Source organism: Rhinopithecus bieti, unplaced genomic scaffold, assembly GCF_001698545.2.
Source record: "Rhinopithecus bieti isolate Rb0 unplaced genomic scaffold, ASM169854v2 scaffold_31823, whole genome shotgun sequence".
Taxonomy (NCBI): domain Eukaryota; kingdom Metazoa; phylum Chordata; class Mammalia; order Primates; family Cercopithecidae; genus Rhinopithecus; species Rhinopithecus bieti.
Genome location: NW_016814121.1, coordinates 131,539 through 149,752, shown reverse-complemented (window position 1 = coordinate 149,752; position 18,214 = coordinate 131,539). Strand labels below are relative to the sequence as shown.

Sequence of the window (18,214 nt, the reverse complement as noted above, 5' to 3'; positions counted from 1 at the left end):
GGGGTTTCACCATGTTGGCCAGGCTGGTCTCGAACTCCTGACCTCGTGATCTGCCTGCCCTGGCCTCCCAAAGTGCTGGGATTACAGCCGTGAGCCACTGCGCCTGGCCTGTCCCCACACTATGCACAGTGGCTGTCCCTCTCACTTCATTGGGTCACTACTCCAATGTCACCTCCTTATCCAGGTTCCTCCTGTCCCTCTCTCTCCCTCACTCTGAGTTATATGCTGTCACAGCAGTTATCTCTACCTGACATGATATTTTGATTTTGTCTGGATGACATTGGCAACTCCAGGGCAGGACTTGGTGGCATTTACCGCTGGGCTGCAAGCCCAGGATCTGGCAGGTGCCCAGGATGGTTTTTTAGTTTGTCTCTTGCATTTTATTTCTTTATATATTTACTTATTTATTTTGAGAAGGAGTCTCACTCCGTCGCCCAGGCTGGAGTGCAGTGATGCAATCTGAGCTCACTGCAACCTCCACCTCCCAGGTTCAAGAGATTCTCGAGCCTCAGCCTCCTGAGGAGCTGGGACTACAGGTGTGCACCACCAAGCCCAGCTAATTTTTGGTACTTTTAGTAGAGATGGGGTTTCACCATGTTGGCCAGGCTGGTTTTGAACTCTCGACCTCAAGTGATCCATCTGTCTCAGCCTCCCAAAGTGCTGGGATTACAGGGGCGAGCCACCATGCCCGGCCTCTCTTTGTATTTTCAAAGCGACGAGGTCTTGCTCTGTCACCCAGGCTGGAGTGAACTGATGCCATCAGAGCTCACTGCAGTCTGGAGCTTCTGTGCTTAAGCGATTCTTCCGCCTTCCACCTCAGCCTCCCAAGTATCTGGGACTATAGGCACATACCAATTTTTTTAAATTAAAAATTTTTTAAATTTTAAAAATAAAATAGAGATGGGGTTGCTATGTTGACCAGACTGGTCTCGAACTCCTAGCCTCAAGTGAGCCTCCTGTTTTGTTCTCCCAAAGTGCTAGGATTACAGGTGTGAGAATTTTAAAATTTTTTTGTAGAGATGGGGTCTTGATACATTGCCCAGGCTGCTCTTAAATTCCTGGGCTCAAGCGATCCTCCTGTCTGGGCCTCTTAAGGTGCTGGGATTACAGGCGTTAGCCATCATGCCTGGACAAAACGTAGCTTTTAAAAAATTTAAAAACTTTTTCTTTGAGACAGGGTCTTACTCTGCCACCCAGACTGGAGTGCAGTGGTGCGATCATGGCTCACTGCAGCCTTGACCTCCTGGCTCAAGCGATCCTCCCACCTCAGCCTCCCGAGTAGCTGGGACTACAGGTGCACACCATCAAGCCTGGCTATTTTTTTTTTTCCCCCTAGAGATGGGGTTTCACCACGTTGCCCAGGCTGGGAATTCGTTGAAGCTCTCCTTCAACAAGTACAATACTATACATGTATATAGTAGAGCCAATTACTGTACTATAATTACACATATTCTCTTGTGAATCTTTATTTCCCTATGTTTTCACACATCTGATGGGCTATATGTCTATCACGAGTTTATCCTTAAACCGCCTGAAATGCGATCTTCCCTTTTTATTTTATTTTATTTTTTGAGACAAGAGTGTTACTCTGTCCCCCAGGCTGAAATGCAGGGGTGCGATCTTGGCTTACTGCAACCTCCGCCTCTCGGGTTCGAGTGATTCTCCTGTCTTCGCCTCTCGAATAGCTGGGATTACAGGTGCATGCCACCATGCCTGGCTAATTTTTCTTTTCTTTCCTTTTTTTTTTTTTTTTTTGAGACAGAGTTTGCTCTTGTTGTCCAGACTGGAGTGCAATGGCGCGATCTCAGCTCACTGCAACTTCTACCTCCTGGGTTCAAGCAATTCTCCTGCCTTAGCCTCCCAAGTAGCTGGGATTACAGGCACCTGCCACCACGCCTGGCTAATTTTGTATTTTTTAGTAGAGATGGGGTTTCTCCATATTGGTCAGGCTGGTCTCGATCTCCCGACCTCAGGTGATCCACCCACCTCAGTCTTTCAAAGTGCTGGGATTACAGGTGTGAGCCACCGATCCCAGCCCTCTTGTATTTTCAGTAGTCCTGATCTCAAGTGATCTGCCCACCTCAGTCTCCCAAAGTGCTGGGATAACAGGTGTGAGCCACTGGGCGTGGCCTCAATCTTCCTTTTAATATGCCCAGACACACCGGGCATTTGGCTGCATTTCATCCTGGCCTGCTGAAGCCTTTGATTCTACTGCATGAATCACGACTCTTGCTCTCCAGCCCTGTTGCATAGCTTTTTGCTATCTGCTCTGTGTATTGTGGAGCAGTAGCCTCCCTCCTGGCATAGAGCGGGCCCTGCAGAAGAGCTCCCTGTCCCAGCGAATCTCCTCGCCACTGTATGCAAAAATGATGTATGAGTCTCCCAGTCTGAGAACCATCTATTTCCCAGGAGGAACAAACCCTTAAGATTGTCTCTTCTTTCTTGCCGCTTTCAAGCAAACCAATCCTAATTTTTTTTTTTTTTTCTTTTTTTTTGAGACAGAGTCTTGCTCTGTCGCCAAGGCTGGAGTGTAGTGGCGTGATCTCAGTTCAATGCAACCTCCGCCTCCCAGGTTCAAGTGATTCTTGTGCCTCTCCTGATGACAGGGAGATTACAGCCGGGATTATAGGCGTGAGCCACCACACCTGGCTGATCTGTGTATTTTTAGCAGAGATGGGATCTCGCCATGTTGGCCAGACTGGTTTCGAACTCCTGACCTCAAGTGATCTGCCTACCTTAGCCTCCCAAAGTGCTGGGATTACAGGCATAAGCCATCATGCCCAGCTGTAAACCAAGCCTAAATGTATGCTATTACAGTAACACAGAAGTAACAAACACAAAATAGAAATATGATCCTCCTATTCCCTGTTTTTTTTTTTTTTTTTGAGGAGGGGTCTTACTCTGTTACCCAGGCTGGAGTACAGTGGTGCAATCATAGCTCACTGGAGCCTCCAAACCCCTCCTGGGCTTAAGTGATCCTCCTACCCCAGCCTCCTGAGTAGCTGAGATTACAGGTGTGCACCACCATGCCCAGCTAATGTAAATTTTTTTTTGTGGAGATGGGGTTTCGTTATGTTGCCCATGCTAGTCTGGAACTCCTGGCCTCAAGTGATCCTTCTGCTTTGGCCTCCTGAGTAGCTGAGACTACAGGCATGTGCTGCCACACCAGAGTTTAAAAACAAAAAATTTGTAGTGACACAGTCTTGCTATGTTGCCCAGGCTGGTCTTGAACTCCCGGGCTCAAGCAATCCTCCCACCTCAGCTTCCCAAAGTGCTGGGATTATAGGCCTGAGCCACTGTTCCTGAAATCTCCCGGCCTGAGGAGAGGCCCGTAGAGGGTGAGGCCCTGTCTACCCCCACATTTCACTCCTGTCCCCACCCCATCTCTCCTCCCCTGCCATCCACCTCTCCTTGGCCTCTCTGTCTCTTCCTTCTCTCCACCCCACATACGGTGTATCCATGGGTGCTGCCCCGGGCCCTCACTGGCAAAAACACAACACGCTCAAAGAAACAGAAAGAGCCTGGAGAAGACACTGCCAGACCTTCCCATCCTAGGACGATGGGACATTGCCTCCAGCTCCTGGCTCAGGACACCAACACGCCAGCCTGGAAAACCCGTGAGCTGATGGGACGTTCCCATTCTGCATCTGGACAAACTGAGCACTGCTCTCCTGAGACTGCGAAGGGGTCAGCTCGGTGGCTTTGGGTCTGGCAGGCCTGGGGAGCCTCATGTCTGCCAACTGCAGCCAAACCCTATCTAACACCTTGCTGCCAAAAAAAAAAAAAAAAAAAAAAGAGAGAGAGAGAGAAAAGAAAGGCCCGGTGCGGTGGCTCATGCCTATAATCGCAGCACTTTGGGAGGCTGAAGTGGCTGGGTCATTTGAGGTCAGTAGTTTAAGACCAGCCTGGTCAACATGGTGAAACTCTGTCTCTGCTAAAAATACAAAAATTAGCTGGGCATGGTGACACGCACCTGTAGTCTCAGCTACTCAGGGGGCTGAGGCAGGAGAATTACTTGAACCAGGAAACGGAGGTTGCAGTGAGCCAAGTTCGCACCACTGCGCTCCAGCCTGGGAGACAGAGTGAGAGTGAGACTCTGTCAAAAAAAAAAAAAAGAGAGAGAGAAAGAAATAGCGGCGAGGTGCAGTGGCTTACGCCTACAATCACTTTGGGAGGCCGAGGCAGGAGATGGCTTGAGTCCAGGAGTTTGAGAACAGTCTGGGCAATGTGGCCAGACCCTATCTCTAAAAACAAACAAACAGAAAAAAATCAAAAAATTAGCCGTGCGTAGCACACACCTGTGGTCCCAGCTATTCTGGGTGGCTGAGGCAGGCCTGGCGCTGTCTCCTGTGGACGCTGGTCCGGGCCTTACTCCTTGATGAGCCAAACTGGAAATGTGTTGCTGGCCTTCAAGAACCTTCTGGACAGCTTTAGCCGATCCTGAGCAGATTGGACCTGGCGGAGGAGAGCATCAGCGGCAGCTCCACCACCAACCAGCCTCCTCCGGTGCATCGAAACTTGAGTATGGCCACCTTGAGCGGGCTCTGAGATGCCAATGGCCTTGGCTGGCAGAGAATGGCTGGCTGTAAGGCCACCCCGGTGGCCCATGGGGCCGAGGAGCCTCACGGCCTGTGTCCTGTGCCCTATGGAGGGGCCAAAGCTTGCCAAGAAAAAAAAACCCCCTTTTGAAGGCCTGCCAGGCCTTACCTGGGAGGTAGAAGAGTGGCCCCGCCGCTTGCAGGAAAAGGACGCCTGAGCTCACAGGGAGCGTGACTTGTCTGAGGTCAGCAGAGCCAGCTGAACAGCAGAAGCCAGGGGATAAGAACTCAACCCCATGCGTTAGCCCCAAGGCCCACGCTGGGTCGGCATGCGCCTTCCATGCCCAGGCCAGCACAGAAGTCCACGCACTAATGCGGCTGAGATTGCGGGGCATTGCCTCCCCTAAGTCCACTTGACCTCACCCTTCCAGTAAGGCCTCGAGTGTCCCTCCGCCACCATAAGGCAACCCCACACGCTGGTGTGGCCCAAACACCACGCCTTGGAATGAGCCTGGTCCTGCCACTTGAGTGTGTGGGGCCCTTGATGAGCCACACCCTCTTTACCAGGCCTCAGTTTCTCTTCATCTGTAAAGTGGGTCTTAAGGCATCGGGGATTTTTGTGAGATGGGATACCAACTACTTAGGGGGGCTGGGCCCACGTGGCTCATGCCTATCATCCCTGGGCACTTTGGGAGGCAGAGGCCGGGCGGATTGCTTGAGGTCAGGCATTTCAGACCAGGGCCCCTGGCCAACACGGTGAAGTCCTGTCCTCTATCAAAAATACAAAAATTAGCCGGGCGTGGTGGGGCAGGTGGGGCACCTATACATCGCGCCAGCTACTCCCGGAGAAGTGGAGGGGAGGATGAATCGCTTGAACCTGGGAGGCAGACGTTTCAGTGAGGCTGACATTGTGGCCACTGCACTACAGCCTGGATGAGCCAGATGAGACTCTGTCTCAAAACAAAAAAACCAACAAAGAGAAAATACAAAAAAAAAAAAAACAAAACAAAAAAACAAAACAGACAAAAAAACATGGGAAGGCACCTAGCCTCAATGCCCAGCACACCTCCGGGCACACCACTGATGTTATCTTATCTTCTTCTTTTTTTTTTTTTAAGGTGGGTCCCAGCTCCTCTCTTCCCTCCCTCCCTTGTCCCTGCCCAGAGAGCAGCTGGGATGGGAACGGGCAAGGGGATAGGTCCAAAGCCCTTCTGCAAACAGGGCAGCTGGAGGTGGGCCGGGATGCCCCCAACCCTGTCCCACTTCTTGCTCACCATATCGTGTGTTGAAGAGCAGCTCCACCTGCTTCCGCAGGGGCCGGATCACATCACCGTGGCTGTCTGGAAGGCAAAAGTCAGTCTGTTGAGGCTCTTTAGTGGCAGCTTCTAGGCTGATGTTCCTGCTCTGCTGATACCAAGATTGGCCCTGTGGTCGGATCTTGGAATGGGGGAAGGCTGGGGCGGTGGCAGTGGGTAACTTATTTCCTCAGAAATGGCACACGCAGACAGGTTCACAATTCCTGGGCTCACATTCTTTGTGAAACCAAATCTAGGGAACTGCCAGGCTGAATGAAGATTTGGAAGGTTCTGTGGACTAGGAATGACGATGGGTCTTTCTTGGTATGTGACTTTCTTGGTATGTGAGTATAGTATGTGACTGAGAACTAGTGGGTACACACTAAGCCTGCAAATTGAGCACGCCGCCACCAGGTGGCAGTGGAACTGTGTTAAGACTTCCTGGTTCCTCCTGCCAGGCTGGGTTTGGGGAAGTGACAAACCTCTCCTCTGACACTCACTCATTCCATTCCAGGATACTCCAGAGGTGAAACAGACCCACCCTCACCGTGGCCTCTCTCTCTCTCTGTCCTACTTCCATTCTCAGCAGGGAGAGAATTCTCACGTTCCTGAGAATGGGCGTGTCTGCTGGACACAAAGCCAATTTTGTGCTTTCAGGGCTCTGTTCTACTTGTCCAGATAGAGGAGGCTCAGTTCCCAGCCTTAAAACCTTTGCAGAAAGCAGCAGGGTGTGTAATAAAAACAAAGGCTTGCAATTTCCCTTAGCAGTGGGAACTGCTCGCACCTTTGACCAGGTACCTCCTGGTTCTAGAAGACAGGTTCTTAATTAAATCTCCTCCCACCTCAGGCAGCCCACAGGACTCCCACTCCAAAACCCGGGTTCTGGAGAGAGATGGGGTGGAGAGAAGGAAGAGACCGAGAGGCCAAGGGGAGGTGGACGGCAGGGGAGGAGAGATAGGGTGGGGGTGGGAGTGAAATGTGGGAGTAGACAGGGCCTCACCCTCTACGGGCCTCTCCTCAGGCCGTGGGTCCTCGCTCAGGCCTTTGTCTAAAAGAGAACAGAGGATGCCCGGAAGCCACATTCATCATCTCCTAAGCCACGTACTGCCGATGTCAGACCAGAGAGCTGGGGAATGGCAGGCCAGGGGCCCCCAACTTTGAAGCATGGCACACACTCCAATGAGATCAGAGACCCCGATTCCGTACAGGTGCCCACCCTGGCCTTCACACGAAAGTAGGCTGAGATCATTTTGTATGCATCTCCCAAGCTAGTCTGTTCTAGACACTGAGGACATGTGGGAACAAGACAAAGTCCTCGGCCAGGTGCAGTGGCTCACGCCTGTAATCCCAGCACATTGGGAGGCCGAGGTGTGTGGATCACTTGAGGCCAGGAGTTTGAGACTAGCTTGGCCAACATGGGGAAACCCTGTTTCTACTAAAAATACCAAAATTGGCTGGGCATGGTGGTGCATGCCTGTAATCCCAGCTACTCAGGAGGCTGAGGCAGGAGAATCACCTGAACCTGGGAGGCGGAGGTCATGACACTGCACTCCAGCCTGGGCAACAGAGTGAGACTCCGTCTCAAAAAAACAAAACAAAACAAAGCAAAAAAAACCATCCAGGTGAGAACATGGGACAATTTGTTTTAAAATAGTCATCACATGAGTTAGCACATAGATAAAAACATACAAAGGGTAGATACTAGGAATACTACTGCTTGCCTGAGGAGGGTGTGATTAGAGCTTTTTCCTTTATGTGTTACATGGTTTTTTGTTTTAAGAGATGGGGTCTTGCTCTGTTGCCCAGGCTGGAGTGCAGTGGTGCCATCACAGCTCACTACAGCCTCAACTTCTTGAGCTCAAGCAATCCTCCCACCTCAGCCTCCCGAGTAGCTGGGACTACAGGTAGGTACCACCACATCCAGCTAATTGTTTTATTTTTTGTAGAGATGGGGTCTTGCCACGCTGCCCAGGCTGGTTGTAAACTCCTGGGATCAAGCAATCCACCTGCCTCAGTCTCCTCAGTAGCTGGGAGGAGAGGCATGCACCACCACGGCTGGCTACTTTTTAAAATTTTTTGTAGAGACAGGGTTTCGCCATGTTGCCCAAGCTGGTCTCGAACTCCTGGGCTCAAGCAATCCTCCCACCTTGGCCTCCCAAAGTGCTAGGATTATAGACATGAGCCACTGCACCTGCTCAATGTGTTACACAGTTCTATATCATTTAACTGTTTCATATCATGCATGTGTAAACAGAAAAAGCACACACACGCAAAATCCTTTAATCCATGGTGGTCCTGGACATCTCAGAATGTTCTTTTTTGTTGTTGTTTTGTTCTTTTTGAGACCGAGTCTTGCTCTGTCACCCAGGCTGGAGTGTAGTGAGTGGTTCAGTCTCAGCTCACTGCAACCTCCACCTCCCAGATTCAAGCGATTCTCCTGCCTCAGCCTCCCAAGTAGCTGGGATTACAGGCACCCGCCATCAGAATTTTCTTTTTCTTTTTCTTTTTTTTTTTGAGACCAAGTCTCGCTCTGTTGCCCAGGCTGGAGTGCAGTGGCCGAATCTCGGCTCACTGCAAGCTCCACCTCCCGGGTTTACGCCATTCTCCTGCCTCAGCCTCCTGAGTAGCTGGGACTACAGGCGCCCGCCACCTCACCCGGCTAATTTTTTGTATTTTTTAGTAGAGACGGGGTTTCACTGTGTTAGCCAGGATGGTCTCGATCTCCTGACCTCGTGATCTGCCCGCCTCGGCCTCCCAAAGTGCTGGGATTACAGGCTTGAGCCACCGCGCCCGGCCCAGAATTTTCTTTTTCTAGACAGTTTCACTCTTGTCACCCAGGCTGGAGTGCAAAGGTGCGATCTTGGCTCACTGCAACCTCCGCCTCCTGGGTTCAAGTGAATCTCCTGCCTCAGTCTCCCAAATAGCTGGGATAACAGGTGCACACGACCAAGCCCAATTAATTTTGTATTTTTAGTGGAGACGGAGTTTTGCCATGTTGGCCAGGCTGGTCTTGAACTCCTGATCTTAGGTGATCCACCCGCCTTGGCCTCCCAAAGTGCTGGGATTATAGACATGAGCTACCATGCCCAGTCAGAATTTTCTTAATTCATCAGGTTTGACTGGGGTGCCTAGGAAGGAGCCCTGCATGGGAAACATGTTTTCCAGCTCAACGCTGTGTGACCTTGGGAAGGTAGATGAGCCTTGCTGAGCCTGTGTTCTGCTCCGTGAAACAAACAGCAATGATGCTGTGCTCATCCAAGGCCCCCAGCCCCTGCAGTGCCACTGAGCCTCTGGCTGAGAGTGCTGCCTGGAAGCTTCCACGGGGTTTTCTAACGCCACTTCAAACCCAGCTGGGCACCATGCCAATTCCTTAGCTGCCACGCCATGCTGTCATCTCAGCCTGAGCTTGGCGTCAGCCAAACTCTCTGGCTAGCTACGCCACAGACTGCTGTCAAGTCTAGTCATGCCCAGTTTGTGCTGGACAAATCAGATGTTTTTTTCTTCATTACCAAAGTATTAAAAGTGCATCGTAACTGACTTAGAAAATAAAAAACACAAATCATTTTGCCTAACACTGCTACTGTTTTGCTGTACCCTTGTTTTTCTCCAGTGATTACACTGGCAACACAGTTGTAAGCTAAGCACAACGAATTTTTCTTCTTTTGCTTAGTGTTACACCCTCACCATCCTTCCTTGTGGCCCATTTTTGTTTGTTTGTTTTTGAGAGAGAGTTTCACTCTGTTGCCCAGGCTGTAGTGCAGTGGCGTGATCTCAGCTGCAAACTCCACCTCCGAAGGTTCAAGAGGTTTTCCTGCCTCAGCATCCCAAGCAGCTGGGACTGCAGGTGCCTGCTACTATGCCCAGCTAATTTTTTTTGGTCTTTTTAGCAGAGATGGGGTTTCACTAGGTTGGCCAGGCTGATCTTGAACTCCTGGCCTCAGGCGATCTGCCCGCCTTGGCCTTCCAAAGTGCTGGGATTATGCATTCTTCAGTCTTCATGCCTGGCCTATTTTTGTTTTTTTGAGATGGTGTCTTGCTGTGGCACCCAGACTGGAGTGCGGTGGTACCATCATAGCCCACTGCAGGCTCTAACTCCTGGGCTCAGTGGATCCTCTTGCCTCAGCCTCCTGAGTAGATGGGACTACACACAGGTCCCACCACGCCTGTCTAAATTTGTATCTATCCATGTATTTATTTATTTATTTATTTATTTATTTTGAGGCAGAGTTTTGCTCTGTCACCCCAGCTGGAGTGCAATGGTAAAATCTTGGCTCACTGCAACCTCTGCCTCCTGGGTTCAAGTAATTCTCCTGTCTCAGCCTCCTCAGTAGCTGGGACTACAGGCATGTGCCACCACACCCAGCTAATTTTTGTATTTTTAGTAGAGACGGGGTTTCACCATGCTGGCCAGGCTGGTTTTGAACTCCTAACCTCAAGTGATCTGCCCGCCTTGGCCTCTCAAAGTGGTGAATTACAGGTGTCAGCCAATGCGCCTGACCTCTTTATTTTAAGACAGGGTCTTGCTCAGTGGCACCCTCATGGCTCACCACAGCCTCAACCTCCTGGGCTCAATCAATCCTCCCACCCCAGCCTCCCAAGTAGCTAGGACTACAGACACGCACCACCAGGCCCAACTAATTTGTGTATTTTTTGTAGAGATAAGGTTTCACCATGTTGCCCAGGCTGGTCTCAAGCTCCTGGGCTGAGGCAATTCTCCTGACTTGGCCTCCCAAAGTGTTGAGATTATAGGTGTGAGCCACCGTGTCAATTAAAAAAAAAAAAAAACCTTATAGAGATGGGGTCTTGCTATGTTGCCCAGGCTGGTCTCAAACTCCTGGCCTCAAGCAGGCCCCTCACCTTGGCCTCCCAAAGTGCTGGAATTACAGGCGTGAGCCACCTCACCCTGCCTATTTTACTTATTTGCTTACTGTTTATCTCTCCACACGAGGATGTGTACCCCATCAAGTGGGGACACCTGTTTGGTCCACTGCTTTTTCCCCAGCCCCTTATGCAGGACCTACTACACAGCAGGTACTCAATAAATATTTTTTGAGGCAAGGCATGGTGGCTCACACCTGTAATCTCAGCACTTTGGGAGGCCGAGGCAGGAGGATCATTTGAGGTCAGGAGTTTGAGACCTGCCTGGCCACGTGGTGAAACCCTGTCTCTACTAAAAACACAAAAAAATTAGCCAGGCATGGTGGCAGGTGCCTGTAATCCCAACTACTCAGGTTGAGGCAGGAGAACTGCTTGAACCCAGGAGGTGGAGGTTGCAGTGAGCCGAGACTGCACCACTGCACTCCAGCCTGGGCAACGGAGTGAGGCTCCATCTCAAAAAATATAAGAGGTGGGTCTCTCTATATTGCCCAGGGTGATCGCGAACTCCCGCCTCAAGTAATCCCTAGCCTTGGCTTCCCAAAGTGCTGGGATTACAGGCACGAGCCACCTTAGCCTGCCTATTTTACTTATTTGTTTACTATCCATCTATCTCTTCACATGAGGATGTGCACCCCAGGAGGTGGGGACTTCTGCTTGCTTCACTGCTTTGTCTCCAGCCCCTTACACAGGACCTGGTACACAACAGATGCTCAATAAATAGTTGTTGGAAGAAATGGACAAATTAATCCCAACAGGTGGTTCCTTGTTATAAATGGAGCCTATGGCTGGGCACGGTGGCTCATGCCTGCAATCCCAGCACTTTGGGAGGCCGAGGCAGGTGGATCACCTGAGATCGGGAGTTCAAGACCAGCCTGACCAACATGGCGCAAGCCCGCCTCTACTAAAAATACAAAATTAGCCGGGTGTGGTGGCACATGCCCATAATCCCAGCTACTCAGGAGGCTGGGGCAGGAGAATTGCTTGAACCCGGGAGGCAGAGGTTGCGGTGAGCCGAGATCGCGCCACTGCACTCCAGCCTAAATAAATAAACTCCATCTCTAAATAAATAAATAAATAAATAAATAAATAGAGCCTGCTTGAGGTTTCCAAAAGGAACCCAACCTTGGATTGGGGTCAGGCGTATATCAGGTTTCCTCTACTAGAGGCGCTCAACACCAAGAAAAGCCTGGGGACTGCCTGGCCCACCTCTTTCCCTTTGCTCCCTGGAGAGATAAGTCCCAAGCACCACCAGCCCAGGTCCATTTCTTACCTGTCAGCATCTCCATCCCATAACCAGAATCCTCTGATGGCAGGTGCCCAGGCATCGAGTCTGTCATTTCCTCAGAGGTTGGCGAGGGGTCTGAAGATGAAACTCCAAATGACACGGGTGTCTTCTGCCTGTCATACTCCTGTCACAGTCCCTCAGGGACCACCCAGCCCAGTCTCCCAGCAGACAAGGGTCCTTTTCTTTATCTCTCTCTTTTTTTTTTTTGTTCGAGATGGAGTCTCACTCTTTTGTGCAGACTGGAGTGCAGTGGTGCCATCTTGGCTCACTGTAACCTCCCCCTCCGGGGTTCAAGTGATTCTCCTGCCTCAGCTTCCCAAGTAGCTGGGACTACAGGTGTGAGCCACCACGCCTGGCTAATTTTTGTATTTTTAGTAGAGATGGGATTTCACCATGTTGGCCAGGCTGGTCTCTAACTCCTGACCTCAGGTGATCCGCCCACCTCGGCCTCCCAAAGTGCTGGGATTACAGGTGTAAGCCACCTTGCCTGGCCATTTCTGTTTTTTGAGATAGGGTCTCACTGTGTTGCCCAGGCTGGAGTGCAGTGGTGTGACCACAGCTCACTGCAGCCTCCAACTCTTGGGCTCAAGTGATCCACCTGCCTCAGCCTCCTGAGTAGTTACACCTACAGGCACACACTACCACATCTGGCTAATTTTTTGTATTTTTCGTAGAGATGGGGGTCTCGCTATGTTGCCCAGGCTGGTCTTGAACTCCTGGCCTCAAGCAATCCTCTTGTGTCAGCCACCCAAAATGCCGGGATTACAAGCATGAGCCACTGTGCCCGGCACTGTCTTGGCTTCTAACGGTCACCCCATACTGAGGCTCCAGGGCCCCAAACTACCGTCTCCTCTGAAGATGTGGAAAATGAGGCTTGGCAGGGGGTAGGGTCAAACTTGGAGCCTCTCACGCCCATGCCTTTTTCTTCTCTCCAGCCTCACAAATCCCAGGGGAGCTAAGCCAAGGAGGTGAAGTTTGAGGGGGCCTTCTGGAAGGTCAGAGCTGAGAACACTGATTCACAACATAGGGGGCAGATGTGGCCAGAAAAAGCATTCACAATATCCTAGTAGCTCTCAGAATCCACGGAGAGAAACAGTGGCCTGGAGGCCTCTTCTTCACCAGGGCTGACCCTCGGGAGGCTAACGGTCCGGCCCTCATTTCTGCAGGGGGTGGTCAGACGCCCGTCCCTTACCTGGGATGGTGACCTGAATGATGTCCAGATCCTCTGGCTCAATTTTGATAGGCCTCAGCCCGCCCAGCTCCCCGGAGGTTCCTGCAAGGAGGAAAGGAAAGATCTGGTCAAGTCTGGCATGAACCTGACTGGGCAGAGTGAGTCTTTCCAGAACATTCTGCCGTCTGTAACTTGTTAGTGAGGCCCTACCTAGGACAAGTCATGTCAGACCCCTGGCTCCTGCCCAGACTGGAACTGGTGGTTGGGGCGCCCTCAGGCCAGGCTTAGGGGCTCCAATTTACAGATCCGGTGATGGAGTTCCCCCCAGAGGGGAGGTTGGTGGTCCAAGAGCCTGGAGCCTGAGTCTGGGCATCAACAGGAGGCAGTGGTGATGCCAGCACCCAGGTCTCCATGCCCCCAACCCCAGTAAGCTCCCAGCATGCCTTGCACCTCGGCGCGGCGAGGCCTGGGGGATGCAGGTGGGCAGAGGAGGCTCGTTAGCACTCCAGGCTCATGGGCTGAGTTGAGCTCCTCCCCAAGGCTGCCGGGTAGGGCTGATGGTTGCCCTCCCAGCCCATGACACATAAAGTGGGCCCTGTTCCTTCTCACCTGGCCCACAGTCTTCAGACATGCTGCCCTTGTCTGACCTGTGAAGGGAAGCAGGAAATGACATCTGTCAGCCAAGTCCAGGGCCACCCTGCCCCAGCCTTGCCCCTCCAGGCAGTCGGGGCCCACCGCAGTCACCACTGCAGAAGGCATCCCTGCCCCATCACCCCCTGGCCCTCCAGGATGGTGCTCCCCACCTCCACCAGGGAGAGAGATTCCCCGTGCCCTGTCTCCAGGGACCACAATCTCCAGGGGTGGCCGAGCCAGGCACCTGCTCACTCTCCTGGGGTGAACCATCTGGGGATCCCCCTTCTTCACCATCTGGGAGCTCTGGGGCTCCTGGCCTTGACACAGTATCCCTGCTTGTGGGGGACTGAGACCTGCAGGGCCTGGAAAGGGTTAAGAATCTGGGGAGGGGGCTGGGGAATGAAGGTGGCAGGGACCCTGGGATGCATGATTTGGTTGATTCCCTCCCTCCCAGAGAACTGCAGGGAGAGCCCTGATATGATGTGAGGATTCTGGGATAAACGGCCCACCCCTGCCCCTAAGAGGTCAGAACGTGCTTAGGGGGTGTTGGTGGATGGTAGCCAAGCTGAGTGCTGGGGTCAGGGTCTGGTGGGCACTCAGGACAGGCGTTGAACCTGGTGTTGGTATGTACGTATGCATGTAGGTATGTATGTATATGTATATATGCATCCATGTATTTATTTATTTTTTTGAGATGAAGTCTTGCTCTGTTGCCCAGGCTGCAGTGCAGTGGCACAATCTTGGCTCACTGCAACCTCTGCTTCCAGGGTTCAAGCAATTCTCCTGCCTCAACCTCCCGAGTGGCTGGGACTACAGGCATGCACCACCATACCTGGCTAATTATTTTTGTATTTTTAGTAGAGACAGGGTTTCGCCATGTTGGCCAGGTTGGTTTCGAACTCCTGACCTCAGGTGATCTGCCTGGCTCAGCCTCCCAAAGTGCTGGGATTACAGGCGTAAGCCATCACGCCCAGCTGCATGTTTGTATTTCTGAAACAAGGTCTTACTCTGTTGCCCAGGCTGGAGTGGAGTGCAGTGGTGCGATCATAGTTCACTGCAGCCTTGACCTCCCAGACTCAAGCAATCCTCCCACCTCAGCCTCCCAAGTAGCTGGGACCACAGGTACCAGCTACCACACCCAGCTTACTTTTTATTTTCTGTAGAGACAAGGGTCTCACTATGTTGCCCAGGCTGGTCTCAAACTCCTGGGATCAAGAGATCCACCCTCCTTGGCCTCCCAGAGCACTGGGATTACAGGAGTGAGCCACCAAGCCCGGCCGGGTGTGGGTGTGTATTTATTTTGAGACAGAGTCTAGCTCTGTCACCCAGGCTGGAGTACAGCAGTGCAATCTCACCCGGCTAATTTTTGTGTTTTTAGTAGAGATTGGGTTTCACCATGTTGCCCAGGCTGGTCTTGAACTCCTGCCTCAAGAGATCCGCCTGCCTTGGCCTACCAAAGTGCTGGGATTATAGGTGTGAGCCACTGCACCTGGCCTAGTGTGGGCATTTATTTAGAGGCTTCTGAGAGAGGTGACATCTGGCTAGATGTTGGGGGCAGAAGAGTTCTTCAGGTGAGTGTCCTCTAGGCAGAGGGAAGTAGGTGGAGTCTGTCTTCCTTTGCCCTTCCTTTACACCTTTGAGGAGTGGTGGTGTGGTGGGAGCTGCCCTGGGTCCCCCCTTGCAGGTAACACAGCCTCAACCCAGAGCAGGGCTGGCTGTGGGCCTCAGGGGCCGGGGCGGGGCCTCACCGAGCATTTCCAGCAAGGTCAAGGACGGTGGCCCTAGAGACCTCTGCAGAGGTGTCCTCTGGCGGGCTGGCTGGCTCCAGCTTCGTGGTGTCTTTGGTAAACTTGTTCCCTGTGGGGAAAGACAGGGAGGTCAGGGTGAAGGCCCTCTGGCCTCCTCTTGCTGCAGGGCCCCTGGGCAAAGGTCTCCGTGTGAAGCTGGGGGAATCCCGGGGATAGGACCTGGCCTCTGCCCATCCTTGTGGGTGCCATGTCCAGCCAACAGCCAGGAACGGGTCCTGGGGAGAGACTGCCACCAGAAGGAGGAACAGCAGCCCTAGTGCCAGAGGCGGCCAGAGATTTGGGAAAGCAAGGGGCAGGAGGAAGGGGAGGCAGCAACCAGAGATGGTTCTCCTGCCCTCCAACATACTATGGGGGCTGAGCCCATAGAAAAGGGCCAGGGCTTCCCCACGGCTGCATCTCGGGACCAGGTTCTCATTTCATCGTGCCAGGAGTCCAGAGGAAGGCGCTATTATCATCCCCATGTCACAGATGTGGAAACCGAAGACCATAAGATCTTGCCCAAAGTCACAGAGCTGGTGGGAGGCGGGACCGGAACTGGGGTGCCAGGTACATGGCCCCCCAAGATCCGTGATGCTTTTGCTGCCCCGGGAAGAGCCCGCATCTTCCTCTTGGGACAGGTGTGCTGGCCCACGGGCCACTGCATGAGCTCTGGAGTCACACTGCTGGGCATGCAGCAGGGACCCGTGCCCACCAGCCAGGCTTCCGTTCCTCTGTCTGCACGTGAGGATAGGAGTGGAGCCACCTTCATAGTATTGTTGGAATCAGATTAAAATAAAACATGCTGGCAGCTTCGGAGAGAGCCTGGTACAGGTACAGGGTCACTAACCTGGCACAGGTTAGTGTTCAGCTTTAGTACTATCTGTCCAGGGCATTCGAAGCTGGTAGGGGTTTTCCTGACAGTCTGTCAGCACCTAGGAGCCCGGGACTCGTTTCTGTCCCAGGACACAGAAGCCAGAGCCCAGCCTCCCTCCCTGTCTGAGGGGAGGCGCTCAGGGGGACCAAGTCCAGGGCAGTAGCGGCTCGGCTTCTGTTGGGGGATCAACCTGGAAACTTCAGAATGGACTAGATGGTCCCCACATACCTGTGAAAATTCGCTCATCAAACATCCTGGGGAGAGAAGAGAGACAGGCATGAGAACGGTGCAGGCTGGAGGGCTCTCCCGGGGCTCGCGGGGATGCCCCAGGTCCCCTTCGGTGGTGGTCACTGAATGGCACATGCATAGCTACAGCTTCAGACCTGGGCACTGAGCACACATGCAGGCAGGAGAGGGCATGTCGGAGTCTCAAAACATCCCAAACCATTTATTTATATTCGTATTTTTGGAGACAGAGTCTCACTTTGTCAGGCTGGAGGGCAGTGGTACGATCTCGGCTCACGGCAACCTCCGCCTCCAGGGTTCAAGCGATTCTCCTGCCTCAGACTCCTGAGTAGCTGGGACGCCAGACGTGCGCCACCATGCCCTGCTAATTGTTGTACTTTAATTACATAAATTAATTAATTTCTTTTTTTCGATGGAGTCTTGCTCTGTCGCCCAGGCTGGCATGCAGTGGCGTGAGCTCGGCAGGGGAGTGAGGCGTCTCAGTGTGAAAACAGAAGTCATCGCCAGCCTCGCAGCCCTGGCTCTGCCTCCCATGACTGGCGTTTTTGCCTGTGTTCTCATTTCCTGCTAGGTCCCCCTTGAACCTCCACCTCCCGGGTTCAAGGGATTCTCCTCCCTCAGCCTCCTGAGTAGCTGGGATTACAGGCATGTGCAACCACACCTGGCTAATTTTTGTATTTTTAGTAGAGACGGGGTTCCACCATGTTGGCCAGGCGGGTCTCGAACTCCTGACCTCAGGTGATTCGCCTGCCTCGGTCTCCCAAAGAACTGGGATTACAGTAACTGGGACTGCAGGCACCTGCCACCATGCCTGGTTAATTTTTAAAATATTTTTCAGGCCGGGCGCGGTGGCTCAAGCCTGTAATCCCAGCACTTTGGGAGGCCGAGAAGGGCGGATCACGAGGTCAGGAGATCGAGACCATCCTGGCTAACACGGTGAAACCCCGTCTCTACTAAAAAATACAAAAAACTAGCCGGGCACGGTGGCGGGCACCTGTAGTCCCAGCTACTCCGGAGGCTGAGGCAGGAGAATGGCGGGAACCCGGGAGGCGGAGCTTGCAGTGAGCTGAGATCCGGCCACTGCACTCCGGCCCGGGCGACAGAGCGAGACTCCGACTCAAAAAAAAAAAAAAAAAAAAAAAAAAAAAAAAATTTTTCGGAGACAGGGTCTCGCCATGTTGCCTCGGCTGGTATCAGGCCTGTTTTATGTAAATGAGGCACAGAGTGGTTAAGTAACTTGCCCAAGGACGCCCAGGTCGGAAACGGCTTCATGTGCACCGATGCACTGAATGATGTTTTAATTCATGAGGGAAATGAGGTCAATGAAAAAACACCTTATGCTTATTAAACATCTGCTACATGTCAGGTGTGTTTCATCTACTTTTTCATTTTATGTTAGGAAAACTTGGGTGGGGGGAACATCATTGTCCCTTTTCCCTTTTTTTTTTAGATTTAAATTTTAATTTTTTTTTTGAGATGGAGTCTTACTCTGCCGTCCAGGCTGGAG

General features: G+C 52.3%; 1 protein-coding gene across 1 annotated transcript in view; it reads right to left on the bottom strand.

Annotated features, from left to right (window-relative positions):
• The window catches only part of GTF2IRD1 (GTF2I repeat domain containing 1), a 128,755-nt gene that overhangs the window by 50,321 nt on the left and 60,220 nt on the right, over positions 1–18,214 (bottom strand). Inside the window, exons 9-16 of the mRNA XM_017849886.1 lie at positions 16,690–16,889; positions 15,549–15,657; positions 13,777–13,814; positions 13,189–13,269; positions 11,982–12,071; positions 6,834–6,881; positions 5,813–5,878; positions 4,373–4,565 (exon numbers count right to left, since the gene is read on the bottom strand). Of these exons, the coding sequence (XP_017705375.1) occupies positions 4,373–4,565; positions 5,813–5,878; positions 6,834–6,881; positions 11,982–12,071; positions 13,189–13,269; positions 13,777–13,814; positions 15,549–15,657; positions 16,690–16,889 (825 nt within the window). The remainder of the gene's footprint in view (positions 1–4,372; positions 4,566–5,812; positions 5,879–6,833; positions 6,882–11,981; positions 12,072–13,188; positions 13,270–13,776; positions 13,815–15,548; positions 15,658–16,689; positions 16,890–18,214) is intronic.